At 43.6% G+C, this 16,246-nt stretch overlaps 1 protein-coding gene across 2 annotated transcripts in view; it reads left to right on the forward strand.

The window, feature by feature from the left end:
- Positions 1 to 6,843: 6,843 nt before the first annotated feature.
- The window catches only part of TAB1 (TGF-beta activated kinase 1 (MAP3K7) binding protein 1), a 91,301-nt gene continuing 81,898 nt past the window's right edge, over positions 6,844 to 16,246 (forward strand). Inside the window, exons 1-4 of one of the 2 annotated variants that reach the window (XM_044302029.1) lie at positions 6,844 to 6,904; positions 10,123 to 10,256; positions 13,905 to 14,058; positions 14,398 to 14,484. In XM_044302029.1, coding sequence (XP_044157964.1) covers positions 6,872 to 6,904; positions 10,123 to 10,256; positions 13,905 to 14,058; positions 14,398 to 14,484 — 408 coding nt within the window. In that variant the 5' untranslated portion in view covers positions 6,844 to 6,871. The remainder of the gene's footprint in view (positions 6,905 to 10,122; positions 10,257 to 13,904; positions 14,059 to 14,397; positions 14,485 to 16,246) is intronic. The other variant, XM_044302030.1, reaches the window with a different exon arrangement.

Here is a 16,246-nt window from a genome sequence, read left to right on the forward strand (position 1 = left end):
TTTCCTCAGATACTGAGGTTAGGACTGTATCACTGATTTTATATTCTGCTCTTGGGTTTTTACGCCCCAGGTGCATTATTTTGCACTTATCAACATAAAATTTTAGTTGCCAGATTTTTGACCATTCCTCTAGTTTTCCTAAATCCTTTTCCATTTGGTGTATCCCTCCAGGAACATCAACCCTGTTATAAATCTTTGTGTCATCAGCAAAAAGACACACCTTACCATCGAGGCCTTCTGCAATTTCACTGATAAAGATATTAAACAATATGGGTCCCAGAACAGATCCCTGAGGTACCCCACTGGTAACAAGACCATGCTCTGAATATACTCCATTGACTACAACCCTCTGTTGTCTGTCCCTCAGCCACTGTTTAATCCATTCAACTTAGGAGTCCAAGCCCAAAGACTCTAAGTTATTCATTAGCCTTCTATGTGGGACAGTATCAAAAGCCTTACTAAAGTCTAGATAAGCGATGTCTACTGCACCTCCGCCATCTATTATTTTAGTCACCCAATCAAAAAAATCAATAAGATTAGTTTGACGTGATCTCCCTGAAGTAAACCCATGCTGTTTTTCATCTTTCAATCCATGGGATTTTAGATGTTCCACAATCCTCTCCTTAAGTATGGTTTCCATTAATTTCCCCACTATTGATTGGTTAAATTAATCTGTTAATGGTTTTGCTAGTTCACCACTGAGCTCTTTTAATAGCTTTGGGTGTATCCCATCAGGCCCCTGTGACTTATTTGTATTAATTTTAGACAGCTGACTTAGAACCTCTTCCTCTGTAAAGACACATGCATTAACAGATTCATTAGTCTTCCTTCCTAACTGAGGTCCAGAAGTATTCATTGAGGCAGTCAGCTTGTTCTGCAGCACGTGAGTCTATCTGACAGGTCTTTCTGTGTTTCCTTTCTGTTTGTTGTTGTGGGTAGGATCCCACCTCTCCATATGTTCTGCTCGTTAGCTGTTTAAGAGGCTCTATTTAAGTCCGCCTCTTACTGCTAACTTTGCGGTTGATATTTTCCTTCTGGAGTTCTATACTGGTTGTTTGTGGATCCTCTACTTCCTGCTCGTCTCAAGCTAAGTCCTCCTGTTTTCTCCTTAGTGCGTGTGTTGCTGCTAGATCTCACATTGGAAGGTACCGGCTGTCTCATTCCCTTCTCCCTAAGTTTGCTACAGTGTCAGCAGGGCTTAGGTTCCAGCATATGAGTTTGTTCACCATCAAGACTTGCTCATACTGTCAGCAGTCAGAGAGAGGCTCAGGGATTGTTAGGAGGTTACCATTACCCACTCCCTAGCTTTGGGGCCTAGTCTGTTTACCTGTTGCTGTTTGTTTACTTGGTGTTCCTCTTATCCCCACTTTGTCTAAATTATTCCAAATAAATTTAATGTATAATGTATATAATTATAATGAAACTACAAATCCACTACACCTCTAGATGAATACCTTAGTGGGAGTAGTTTCCAAAATGTGGTCACTTATTGGGGGTTTCCACTGTAGGGGTACCTCAGAATCTATTCAAGTGAAACATTGTGCCTAAAAACCATTCCAGCAACATCTGTCCTCCAAAAACCGTATGGTGCTCTTTTGCATCTGAACCAATATATTAGTTTACAAACAAGTACGGGGTGTTGCCATATTAAAGAGTAAACGGTTAATAAATTGTGGGTGCATTTTCTCCTTTTGCCCCTTGAGAAATAAAAAAATGTGGGCCTAAAGCAACATTTTCATGAAGAAAAATGCAATTTTTCATTTTTATGACCAAGTGTTTCTAAATTCTAGGAAATGCCTGTTTGGCCAAGGGCTTACTGATCCACAAAAAAAATTCCTTAGGGGGTTTAGTTTCCAAAATAGGGTCACTTTTTGGCGGTTTCCACTGTAAGGCGACATAGCTCCCAATTACCATTCCAGCTAAATCCGCTGCTCCTTCCACTCTGAAGCTTGCTGTCGTTTCCTGAGCACAAATGGGGTGTTGTCGTATTCAGGGGGAAATGGGGAACACAATGTGGGGTGCATTTTGTCCTGTTTCCCCTTGTGAAAGTGAAAAATGAGGGTGTAAAGCAACTTTTTATGGGATTTTAATTTATTTTTTTCCATTTTTACAGCCAAGCGTTTCCTAATTTCTGTGAATCGCCTGATGAGTCAAAGTACTCACTACACACCTTGAAATATTCCGTTAGAGGTGTAGTTTCCGGAATGGGGTCACTTTTGGGGGGTTTACACTCTAATGGTACCTCAGGGTGTGTTCAATTGCAAGATGGCGCCAATTTTTTTTGAAAATTTTTTAATTTTTAATTTTCATAGCCAATTCCATGAATCAGCTTTGAGGACAAAGTTCTCACTACACATCTTAGAATATTCCTTGAGGGGTGTCGTTTCCATAATGGGGTCACTTTTTGGGGGGTTTCCACTATAGCGATATGCCCCCATTGTCTAAGATGGGATAACCCCTTTAAGTCTGGTTTCTGTACTTTTGATCTGCTCTGGAATCCTTGGATGGGGTGCTGTCATTATATGAAAAGTCACCATGTAGCCATAACCTTTTGTGCAGTGTGATGCATGCCGCCACATCCTTACTGTATGTTGTGCTGGGATGATGCGTTGTTCCCCAGTGCCTATAAATGGTCTAAGGGTGTGTGACATGTCACAAAATGGGTGGGACCTGTGGGAAAAGTGTGTGACATCTCCAAAAACTAATATCCATGCCTAAATATTAAACATATAAAATCAGGCAGGGAGGGATATAAATTCATACCTCCCAAGTGTCCATCTTTTGACCCATGTCCCTCTTTGCTCCTTGAAGGGGTTGTCCCGGTTAAGAGCTGAACCTGGACATATCCCCTTCTTCCCCCAGGCAGCCCCTCTGAGACCAGGGTGGCCAGACGTCCCGTTTTAGGCTGGACAGTCCGGTTTTCAGGCTCCCTCTCCTCCGTCTGATGCAGTGCCTGGATGGACACAGGGAGCACTGCGCTGTCTAAGCGTGAGCTACAGCAACTGACTGAGGCTTCTCTCACCCCCAGTCACTAGAGCCACAGACATGGGGGAGAGAAGCGCCCCTGGCTGCCACCAGCTCACCTTCAGGTCTGAAAGTTCTACCCTCTCCTCCCCCATGTTTTTTCTCGGCCGGCGGTGGGGGCGTGGCTTCACTGAGGTGGGGTGTGTGGCTTCATGTGGTTTGGAGGCGTGGTTTGGGGCATTGTGGGAGTGGTTTGGGGCGTGATGGGTGAGATCCAGCTTTCTAGGGTGAAGCCATTGGCCACCCTGAGATGCTCCGATGCTCTCCCTTGCCCTGTGCTGAACCGCGCAGGACAAGGGCTTTTTCATTAGATCCGGTGACGTACCGGGTCTCTGCTAGGTGGAGGCTTCCGCCTAGCAGTGTTCATGGTGATGTCACCAGCACTAATGGGTGGGCTTTAGCGCTGGACTAGCCTGTAAAACGGCTAGGGCAGCGCTAAAGCCCACCCATTAGTGCTGGTAACATCACCGCCTAGCAGTGTAAAACAGAAACAAATAGCCCTTGTTCTGTGCTGCAAAGGGGGACATCAGAGCATGATATTCTGGGATGCACATCTCAGAGGGGCTGCCTGGGTGAAGAAGGGGATATATCTGGGTTCAGCTCTGAACGCCAACACCCCTTTAACTCCTTAGGGACGCATGACGTACCGGTACGGCATGTTTCCCGAGTCCTTAAGGACCCATGACGTACCGGTACGTCATGAGTTTGAAATGAGATTGCGGCACTGCGGGGGTTAATCCGAACAGAATGCCGGCTGAAATCATTTAGCCGGCATCCTGTCTCAACGCCGGGGGGGTCATGTGACCCCCCCGTATCAGTGATCGCAGCAAACCGCAGGTCAATTCAGACCTGCGGTTTGCTGCGCTTTCTGCCGATTCTGATCCCCGTGGTCATCAAACTTAAAAATGCCCCAAATAAAGTTTTATTCACCCCCCCCCCTGCACCCCTGAATGATTTATGTGGGCGGGTGGTGCAGGGGGGTGTTGCAGGCGGTGTGGGGGCGGTACGGGAGGCCTCCCTTTGAATAATCGTTGGTGGCCAGTGGGTATACCAGGGTGTCAGCGCATTGCTGACACCCTGGTACAAACGGCTGACATCTTTGCCGCAATGTCAGCCGTTTAACCCTTTCCATACTGCGGTCCGTACAGACCGCTGTATGGAAAAGGTTAACAGCTCAGGGAGCTTCCTCCCTCTCCCATCGGGGGGCTGCTGTGCCTTTGCAGCCCCCGATGGAGAGGGAGAGAGCCCCCAGACAGCCCCTGCTCCTTACCCTTCCCCGTCTGCGAAGTTGTGGCCACAACTGAGCAGACGGGAAGGTTTCCATGGCAACAGGACTCCTTCTCAGGCATCCTGCTGTCCATGGTGCTGAACAGATCTGTGCTAAAGGCATAGATCTGTTCAGACAAAGTGTAAGTAAAATACAGTACAGTACACTATATAGTGTACTGTACTGTATTATACAGCCATCAGACCCACTGGATCTTCAAGAACCAAGTGGGTCTGGGTAAAAAAAATCAAAAGAAAAAGTGAAAAAAGTTAAGATAAAAAAACACATTTATCACTGAATAAAAATTTATCACTGAATAAAAAAATAAAATACACTACACATATTAGGTATCGCCACGTCCGTAACGACCTGATCTATAAAACGGTCATGTTACTTCCCCCGCACAGTGAACGCCATAAAAATAAAAAAATAAAAGCTATGAGGAAATTTTGCCCACCTTACTTCCCAAAAAAGGTAATAAAAGTGATCAAAAAGTCGCATGTACGCCAAAATAGTACCAATCAAACCGTCATCTCATCCTGCAAAAATCCTACCCTACCCAAGATAATCGCCCAAAAACTGAAAAAACTATGGCTCTTAGACTACACTAAAACATGATTTTTTTTGTTTCAAAAATGAAATCATTGTGTAAAACTTAAATAAATAAAAAAAATTGTATACATATTAGGTATCGCCACGTCCGTGACAACCTGCTCTATAAAATTACCACATGAGCTAACCTGTCAAATGAATGTTGTAAATAACAAAAAAAAAGTGTGCCAAAAAAGCTATTTCTTGTTACCTTGCCGCACAAAAAGTGTAATATAGACCAACCAAAAATCATATGTACCTTAAACTAGTGCCAACAAAACTGCCACCCTATCCCGTAGTTTCTAAAATGGGGTCACTTTTTTGGAGTTTCTACTCTAGGGGTGCATCAAGGGGGCTTCAAATGGGACATGGTGTCAAAAAAACCAGTCCAGCAAAATCTGCCTTCCAAAAACCGTATGGCATTCCTTTCCTTCTGCGCCCTGCTGTGTGCCCGTACAGAAGTTTACGACAACATATGGGATGTTTCTGTAAACTACAGAATCAGGGCCATAAATATTGAGTTTTGTTTGGCTGTTAACCCTTGCTTTGTAACTGGAAAAAAAATATTAAAATGGAAAATCTGCCAAAAAAGTTATATTTTGAAATGGTATCTCTATTTTGAATTAAATCTTGTGCAACACCTAAAGGGTTAACAAAGTTTGTAAAATCAGTTTTGAATACCTTGAGGGGTATAGTTTCTTAGATGGGGTCACTTTTATGGAGTTTCTACTCTAGGGGTGCATCAGGGGGGCTTCAAACGGGACATGGTGTCAAAAAAACAGTCCAGCAAAATCTGGCTTCCAAAAACCATACGGCGCACCTTTCCATCTACGCCCCGCTGTGTGACCGTACAGCAGTTTACGACCACATATGGGGTGTTTCTGTAAACTACAGAATCGGGGCAATAAAGATACAGTCTTGTTTGGCTGTTAACCCTTGCTTTGTTAGTGAAAAAAATGGAAAATGAAATTCTCAAATTCATCCCCATTTGCCAATAACTTGTGCAACACCTAAAGGGTTAACGAAGTTTGTAAAATCAGTTTTGAGTACCTTGAGGGGTGTAGTTTATAGAATGGAGTTATTTTTGGGCTGTTTCTATTATGTAAGCCTCGCAAAGTGACTTCAGACCTGAACTGGTCCCTAAAAATTGTTTTTTTTGTAAATTTCTGAAAAATTTCAAGATTTGCTTCTAATCCTTATAACATCCCCAAAAAATAAAATATCATTCCCAAAATAATTCAAACATGAAGTAGACATATGGGGAATGTAAAGTCATCACAATTTCTTGGGGGTAGTACTATGTATTACAGAAGTAGAGAAACTGAAACTATGAAATTTGCAAATTTTTCAAATTTTTGGGTAAATTTGGTATTTTTTTATGCAAAAATAATATTTTTTTTTACTTCATTTGCCAGTGTCATGAAGTACAATATGTGACGAAAAAACAATCTCAGAATGGCCTGGATGAGTCAAAGTGTTTTAAAGTTATCAGCACTGAAAGTGACACTGGTCAGATTTCCCAAAAATGGCCTGGTCCTTAAAATAAGGCTGAGTCCTTAAGGGGTTAAATGTCCCTCTTTTTGATCTGAAATATAGATTTGCATTATTACATTTTACAACATTGATCCAGAAAGTGTTTGTCCGGTTCCTATCTGTATATCAGAGCTCTTCTTGTATATTATTTCATTATTTAATACATTTTGGATTCTGGTAATTTATATATTTAGATAATTTTAGCTCTATTTTGTAAAAGAAGCCTATTGTACTGTGCACATTATTTTGATCTCTCACACAATGCACACGAGGTATGATGAATTGCTGTCCCTCATGGGCTTGAGCGCCCTGCTGAGCACAGCTTCTTCCTCAGGTAAGAGAACACATTCAGTAACATGGAGAGGACGCCTCTCGTCCACTAGAGGTCGCACAGATACCGCGTACTGCTCTCGGTCACGTGATCGCGATCAGCCGTCTCGTCACTTCTGGTCCAAGATGGCTGCTCTGAGAAGGAACCTGATGCAAAATGTAAGAGGGTTTGTGTGGGGTCGTAGAGGAACGCCGAGGAAGGAAATAACGGGGGATATACTAAGCAGATGAGGGCCGCGGTGTTTTCATAGGCAGGCGTCCTGCTGTAGCTGCCAGGAGCACTTAGTGCAGGCAGAGTGGTCGCACTGGTACAGCTTGCATGTGGAAGTCTGTGGGTTATAAATGGGCTATATGGCAAAGTTTGGTTGGATTTTACAACAGAACCGTTTGGAATGAGCCTAGTGGGCACATATTCCAATTCCGCTTTGAATATTATCTTATTAAAGGGAGAAAGATACTTTCAGCAGTACTTAACCCTCTGTCTCCCTGCCAGTTCCGCCATCTTGGCTGCGATCATGTGACCGCCTGGACTGGCTGCAGGGTCTTCCCCTGAGGTCCGCTCTGCACCGACTCCTGCACATCCCTTCAGGACCTCAGCGGAAGAGCCCGCAGTCACATGAGGGCAGCGAGATGGCGGAATCGACAAGCGGGGCAGAAGGATAAGGGCTGAAATCATTTCCACAGGTTAAATGAGGTTTTAGTAAAAGCCCTGAGAACCCTTTTACCCATTTTTATTTATTTTTTTGTGGATGAATTTGTTCAATGCCTATAAAAAAATTAAAAAAACGCATCGACTTAAAAAAGATGCTGCAAATAAAAATGCACTTTTTCATATGCGTTTTATAGTTCACTATTGATCTTCTGTCGTTGGTATTTAAAGAAGATAAAAACTGTGCCAGGACAGTCCTTCCAAACACATGATTTTTGTAAAACCACTTTGTGAATCTGTATGTAAAAGGGTATTCCGGCTGCTAAAGGGGGCCTGTCACCGCTCCTGACGGCCTGTCATTATCTTCATGTATCCCCCATGTAATAACCATCCTGCAGCTTCTATTCTTATGGCTCTATTATTTCTACTAGAAGTTATGAGTGAATTGCTAGCAGTCTGCAGTAAGGGTACAGAGGGGAGGGAACAAGGAGGGGGGAGTCCCTGCACAGTCTGACAATAGCAGCACTGATTGGATAGAGTGAGACTGTGCAGGTACACCCCCAACTGGTTACTCCCCTCTGTACCCTTACTGCAGACTGCTAATAATTCACACATAACTTCTAGTAGAAATAATAGAGGAACAGGGCAACATAGAGCCATAAGAATCGGTGTTCCAGCATTGGTATTACATGGGGAATGCATGTAGATAATGAACCGGACATGTCAGGAGTGGTGACAGGTCCTCTTTAAAATCTATTGGCGGTCACTATCAGATCAAATGACAAGAATGGGTTCCCCGTACCACAGGGAGCCCCTGAAATAAAAGTAGTGGCCGGTCAGCCATGCCCACTGCTGCTCCATTCATTCCTATGGGAGTTCTGGAAATAGCCAGGTACTGTGCTCTCTAGAGATGAATGGGCGCAGGCTTTAGCTGCCCTTCTGTACCTCTCAGAGCCTCCTGAAATCTGTGGATGACTTTTAACAAGCGGAAATACCCCTGTAAGGGCTTTTATCTGCTGAGAAAACAAAAAACAAAAAAACGCTCAAAATGTGGAAATTCTAAACTATTTGATAATCTTGTACATACACATAGGATGTAAATTACAGAGGAAAATCTGCAGTGGCACTTTTTTATTTACCCATTTACCAAGTGTCTCATTCAGGATACATTTTCCTGATGCTTTTGTGCTGTATATTATTTTGATTTCTTGCCTCGTAGGAAAGATTTATCTTTTACATGTTTTTAGGTCTCCTTATTATGTTGCTTATACTTCTTATATTCCATAATTAGAGGGGTATTCTGGTTATCACAAGTTATCCTCTATCCACAGCATAGCGTAGGAATATTGGGTAGGTGGGGAACCACTGGCACCCTCATGGATTACAGATGCCCAGTAGCCCGAAATGAATCTAGCTGCAGGTCTAGCACACACACTGCTGTTCCATTCATTCTCCATGGGACTGCTGGACGTCTTCAAAGTCTCCTAGAGAATGAATTGAGCAGCACACACCAGACCGCCTGCTCCATTCATTTCGGGGTATGGGTCCTCTGTTCTCTTGACCCTTGGGGTGGATAACTTGTCATCCCTCTTGTTTCAATTATTAGACATCTTTTTGATGTTTCTTTTTAGGTGTAATTAAGGATATGTTACTTTGTTGTGGTGTTCTGAGGTTTTTGCACATGTAGCACGCCTCACATTTATAAGTATAGCTTTTTTTATTTACATTGTAGGCAGTTGTAGAAGAGCTGTCTGTATAAAACAGCGGGGTGTCGGTGTTACCGTAGGCAGAACAAGGTGATAGTGTCTAAAATCAATACAGGGAGGAGGTGCCACTCAATACAGCATTGTCATGATTTAAAAACACAGAAGCAATACGTATATACCATATGTATATACCAAAACTACACTAAATATAAAGAATAAAAAAGATACGTACGTTAGCAGTGTATCTAGGGCATACTAAATCTGTATGCCGCCACATTGACATCTAGACCACTTCAGACCAGCTTGTTGATAGTGTGGCTGCAGCTGGGGTATTTCCTTCTTTCAACTGGATATCCCATACTCAATATATGGAATATCGTTGTCACTTAAAGGGGTTGTTTTACTTCAGCAAATGGCATTTATCATGTAGAGAAAGTTAATACAGGGCACTTGCTAATGTACTATTGTGATTATCCATATTGCCTCATTTGATCCAGCCAGCAAAGGAGGCGATATGGACAATCACAATGCATTAGTAAGTGCCTTGTATTAACTTTCTCACTATCAGACATGCCACTTTCTGAAGTGACACAGCCCCTTAATGCAGTAATGTAAACAGCCATCTCTAGATGCCTGCCCTATGGATGTTTTCCCTCCACATAGAGGTACTGCCACGACAAGGAGGACACCACTTTTGGTGGCTGACCCTGTATGTCCCTCAGACACCCTATAAACATCACAAACCAAAAGAATGAGTTATAGATTGTCCCAATGTGTTCCCTCAATCAGTATGGTAGTTCATCAGGGGACTAATTCAAGGCCAGGCTACTGCGGCCACCATGTATGACACGGCATCATCTTCACAGGGCTGTTAGCACATTGCTCAGATACCCCACGGTGAAGGGTGCTGCACTTTGTATCTGCCTAGTTGTAGCCTTCCAGAAAATGCATTTTCAGTTTTGGACAAGTGACTGTTGTCGTTTTTGTTGCTTGACATTAAATGAATTGTGGGATTTTTACAGGAGCAGTTGAGTTGGACAGATGACCTCCCCCTCTGCCATTTATCTGGCATAGGATCCACTACAAACAGGTCCTATAACTCAGAAGGAGTCCCCAAGGAAGAGCATCCCTGTGAAGACAACTGGCTCAAGTTCAGGTTGATCCCGTGGTGATTCGTAACTCGCTAAACTTCTTATGTGCAGAACATAGTTGTATTAAGAAGATAAAGGGGTTATCTGAAATTTATGGCCTCTTCTTAGGATAGACATCTATGTTAGGTCAGTGGGGGTCCGACTCTCGTCATCCCCGCTGTTCAGCTGTTTAAAGCAGTGCTCATTCAAGCTGAAGTCTCCTGTGGTCATAGTGTCACCATCTCATAACTTCCACAGGGATATAGTCAGCAGTGTCCTGGGTCTGGTTCTGGTCTCATGTGGCTGCATCAGGAATTAACTGCTTACAAGGATATTGGACATGAAGGGTTGAGATGAAGGACATGACAGCATGCAACTTTCTGCTTTCATAACAACATTTCCAACACATTTTATGCTTGTAAATATTGTACGTGAAACATTGTACGTAAATGGGATTAAATAGAAGATAGTGTTGTACAGTTATGTACAATATGGTCATATACAATATGGTTTCATGTAGGACTCTTGTTTGTGAGGAAGGCAACCTGTGGGGGAATTGGTTGTGTGTTGTTGCTGATGTATTTAGCAATGATCCTCCGTGCCCTTAAACGCGTTTCGGGACTTCACTTGGTCCCTTCATCAGTAAGTGGAGGACTTGCGGCGTCTGCTTAGTATTTATTGGCTGCAATAAATACTAAGCAGACGCCGCAAGTCCTCCACTTACTGATGAAGGGACCAAGTGAAGTCCCGAAATGCGTCTAAGGGCACGGAGGATCAATGCTGAATACATCAGCAACAACACACAACTAAGAACTTAGAAGCAGGTGCGCTCCCCCAACTTTATTTGCCTCACTCAAAACGGCCCGGAGGATCCCGATCACAAGACCAACCTAAGGTCACGTGCACGCTACACGTCAGACAACAGACGCGCACGCTTGGATACCACGTGGGGCGCCGACAGCCGGAGAGCAGAGCCGCCAGGAATACCTGGTTGGAGCACTGACGGAGGACATCACCGCGTGGTGGGTAAGTGAATTCTGAACCTAAGACAGTACGGGACGCCGTACCGAGGTCCAGAACACCAATTCCCCCACAGGTTGCCTTCCTCACAAACAAGAGTCCTACATGAAACCATATTGTATATGACTATATTGTACATGATTGTACAACACTATCTTTTACAGCGCAACCACATATACTTAAATAAAGGGACATAGACTATCCACCAACTACTGGGAAATTATATCAGATTCACAGAAAGGACCAAATATAAGGCTGATAGCACTAAGACTGCACGGCTTATATAGCCAATCATACATTTTTACTATTTTTTCTTTTTATTGGAACTTTTTCATTCATTTTTCCACTTTCTATCACAACTTGATATACCATTTATCTATAAGGACAAGATTCACAATTTTTTTTCTCACAGGATATTCCAATAGCTGGTACCAGCCACCCCCTATCTGGCACACACCACTAGTGCCCAGATTTATTTATTTACCTACTCGCCTATGCTTCAAAAATTTCCCTACCTAATTCAATTTTAATTTTAATTTAGTATTTTATAATAAAACCATTCTATTTAATCTCATTTACGAGTGTGCCTGCTACTTTCCTATTTTAAACTGCTCCTTCTTTGACTGGGTGAGTCAAACCAGCAGCTCAGCACCTCGGCCATTCCTTATTTCTCTCTAATATTACCTCAGATCTAAACTCAGAAAATATGAGGTGACATAGAGTAGAGAGTTCAATAGACTATGCCCGAGATAGCCAAATACAGTGCTCGGCTATTCCGCTAGAGAATGAACGGAGAAGCAGAGCATACGCTCACCCTGCCACTCCATCAGGGTGTAGACATGGGTCCCCCTTTCTCTGGACAATGGGGGTCCCAGCGTTCATTCCCCCAGAGATCAGTTAGTTATCTTCCCTGTGGATAGGGGGTAACTTTAATTCTGGCTACAACAATGGCTTGTCTCACTTCAGCTAATTGCATTTATCATGTAGAGAATGTTAATACAAGACACTTACTAATGTATTGTGATTGTCCATATTGCCTCCTTTGTTGGTTTGATTAATTTTTCCATCACATTATACACTGCTCGTTTCCATGGTTATGACCACAGCATCGATGGCCGTACTTGCACACTACAGGAAAAGGCACCAGTGTCTGGTGTGCCCATAGGCCGGTACTTTTTCCTATAGTGTGCAATCACGGCCGCTGCTGCTGGATTGCAGAGTGGTCGTAACCATAGAAACGAGCAGTGTATATTGTGATGGAAAAATTAAAGGGTTTCTGTCACCAGATTTAACCCTATTAATCTAGCTGACATTAGCGATGTGCTAATGTCAGCTAAACCTAACTAATCTATTCCTACTTTTATCTATGCCCCGTTACTCCAGAAATATAACTTGTATAATATGCTAATTACCCCCTAGGTGCGGGGGGGGGGGGGGGGGGGGGGGGCGGCATTGTTCCTGCTCCTAGAGGCTCCGTTCTCCCACCTTTGTCGCCTCCCTCCAAGTCCTGATTGACAGGGCCAGGCAGCACTCGCATCTGTCAGCCCTGTGGTCTGGTGAAATCTCGTGCCGTTCAACATTCGGCACAGGCGCGGTGAGGGAAAGACGCTCGCAGGCTGCCAGCTTCCTCACTGCGCCTGCGGGGGCATAGATAAAAGTAGGAATAGGCTGGTTAGGGTTAGCTGACATTAGCACATCGATAATGTCACCTAGCTTAATATGGTTAAATCTGGTGACAGAAAACCCTTTAAGCAAGCCAGTAAAGAAAGCAATATGGACAATTAGTTAAGTGCCTTGTATTTCTCTACATGATAAATGCCATTTGCTGGTGAGACAACCTCTATAAATGTGACCAGTTCACACGGATCTATTACATTTTGCTTTCAGTCTGACAGCATGTTCAACAAGACAGGCGCCCCTTAACCCTTTAATACTGTACTGTACAGATTTTTTTTTTTTTTTTTAAATAGTTAATTTTTTTTTCATTTTCTTATTGTCACATCGTTTGAAAGCAGCCTAAAGGGGGATGTCTATGTTTTAGTAAGCTTTCTCCCATGCCAGGAAATTGTGTAGAATAACAGTAGTACTATTCTCGCCTGTTTCTCCTGCTCCGTTATCAGGGCTCCACCTCTGGTCCTCCCATTCTTTGAATACAAGACTTCAGCAGTGACCTCCCGGACTCCGGTACATAGCTACTGTAGCCAATCACTGACCTCAATAGCTCATGCTGTATATTGCTGAGGCCAGCGATTGGCTGCAGCAGTCACATGCAGCACACCTTGATGTCACTGCTGCAGTGTTGTGTAGAAACAGTAGGAGGAGGACCAGAGGTGGAGCGATGACAACAGGTAAGTATAGGATTATTCTTTATTTTATACAATTTCCTGTAATGGGGAAAAGTTCACTATAATGCTGACAACCCCTTTAAACAATCAGAGACCAACTGTATTGGTTTCCAGGCAGTGCCATGATGCATCAGGTTTGCAGTTTGCATACGGTACAATTTTCTCTGGAGCGCCATCATAAAAGTCTTTAATACTAGTTGGTGTCTTTTTAGTAGCTCTTTAGTACGAGGTGACTGAAATTAAAGGGTTGCCGATACCATAACATTTTCACATTGCAGCACGTTATAATTTTGCTGTCTCGTCCTACAGGGGAGAGAATAACATCTATCTTTATGGAGTGTTCAATGGCTATAATGGAACCAGAGCCACAAATTTTGTCGGCCAGAGGCTGGCAGCTGAACTCCTCTTGGGGCAGTTGCATTCAGACGTCACAGACGCAGAAGTTCAGAGAGTGCTTTTGCAGGTTAGTAGCATTAAAGGGATATTTCCACATGATGACAGAATGGCTTTAATAAATAAATAAAATGGAAGGTATGTTATCAGTGGTGTATCTTGGTTTTGTGCTACCCTAGGCGAGACTAAACTCGGGCACCCATCTAATATAAATTTGACCCACCCCTTCCTGTCAAGGCCAAACCCCACCCCTTTTTATGTGCCATTCACAGAACACCCTCCCCTAAACAGTGCCATCCGCTGACCCCCCTCCCCTAAACAGTGCCATCCGCTGACCCCCCTCCCCTAAACAGTGCAACCTTTTCTACCAGTCTTGTATCTCATGGACCTTTAATTGTGTTTTATTAAGGCATTTGATGTGGTTGAAAGAAGTTTCCTAGAGTCTATAGATGATTCCCTAGCAGAAAAAGCAAGTCTCCTGTCTCAGCTACCGGAGGTAAGTCTCATTCTGAACATAGTCTCAGTGCTCAATTTTTTTTTTTTTTTTTTTTCCAGATTGAAATATTATTTCCTGGTATATTTTCATTGTATCCCAAAGTAATGTAATAGGTTTCTCACACCTATGGTCATATTGGTTTGATTCTTTGCTTAAAGGGGTTGTCCAGGTTCAGAGCTGAACCTGGACATCCCTCCATTTTCACCCCGGCAGCCCCCCTGACAGGAGCATCGGAGCAGTTCATGCTCCGATGCTCTCCTTTGCCCTGCGCTAAATCGCGCAGGGCAAAGGCATTTTTCTGCGTTCCGGTGACGTACCGGGGCTCTCTATGGGGCTGACAGGAACCCCGGTGACGTCACCGGCACTGATGGGCGGGATTTGGCTCTGCCCTAGCCAGTAAAACGGCTAGGGCAGAGCTAAAGCCCGCCCCTCAGAGCCGGTGACGTCACCGAACACACTGCTGGGCGGAAGTTACCGCCCGGCAGTGTGTTATTGTAAACACAAGAGCCCGTGCCCTGCGCGATCTAGCGCAGGGCACGGGAGCGCATCGGAGCATGAGATGCTCCGATGCCAGGCTCAGAAGGGCTGCCGGGGTGAAAATAAGGGTATGTCCGGGTTCAGCTCTGAACCCGGACAACCCCTTTAATAGCATTTATTTCCAGGTACGATACAACCAGTGCTCCATATTTTTTTTAAAGGCCACTAAACTCAGAATCCAAATACAAAAAAAAACAACCAAGGACACCTTTTTTTATGTCTTTATTTGCTCTTGTTTTGTCAGATATCACTATAGTAGACCATGAAAAATGAAATATAAAAGCAGTGCATTGTTCTATCAGGCTGCAGGCCCTCCATCTCTCCCTCTAATGCTATTGTACATAAGCCAGGAAGTTTAGGAAGAGGGGGCTGGGTTTAGTCTGGATAATTTTTGTCTCCACAGTGAGCATGGCCATTTTGGAATTGTTGGAAGTAATCTATTAGTAACAGTCCAAAATAGATTTGGTAACAGTGCCAGCCGTAGTACCAGCTATAGTACTTACAGCTGAATCGCTAATCTGCCTAGTTACGCCATGATAATTCCTCCTTTCAATGCGTAATTGTACACCGGTTAATTTCAGCAGCTTTGGAAAGCTGAATAGCATGTGGAGGTATGCTGGAGATAAGACTACGTATATAGTACATGCTCAGAGCTGTCCTGATAGTATATTTATGGATATAGCATACAGGGAGTGCAGAATTATTAGGCAAATGAGTATTTTGACCACATCATCCTCTTTATGCATGTTGTCTTACTCCAAGCTGTATAGGCTCGAAAGCCTACTACCAATTAAGCATATTAGGTGATGTGCATCTCTGTAATGAGAAGGGGTGTGGTCTAATGACATCAACACCCTATATCAGGTGTGCATAATTATTAGGTAACTTCCTTTCCTTTGGCAAAATGGGTCAAAAGAAGGACTTGACAGGCTCAGAAAAGGCAAAAATAGTGAGATATCTTGCAGAGGGATGCAGCACTCTTAAAATTGCAAAGCTTCTGAAGCGTGATCATCGAACAATCAAGCGTTTAATTCAAAATAGTCAACAGGGTCGCAAGAAGCGTGTGGAAAAACCAAGGCGCAAAATAACTGCTCATGAACTGAGAAAAGTCAAGCGTGCAGCTGCCAAGATGCCACTTGCCACCAGTTTGGCCATATTTCCGAGCTGCAACATCACTGGAGTGCCCAAAAGCACAAGGTGTGCAATACTCAGAGACATGGCCAAG

This window comes from Bufo gargarizans, chromosome 7 (genome assembly GCF_014858855.1).
Source record: "Bufo gargarizans isolate SCDJY-AF-19 chromosome 7, ASM1485885v1, whole genome shotgun sequence".
In the NCBI taxonomy this organism is placed as follows: Eukaryota; Metazoa; Chordata; class Amphibia; order Anura; family Bufonidae; genus Bufo; species Bufo gargarizans.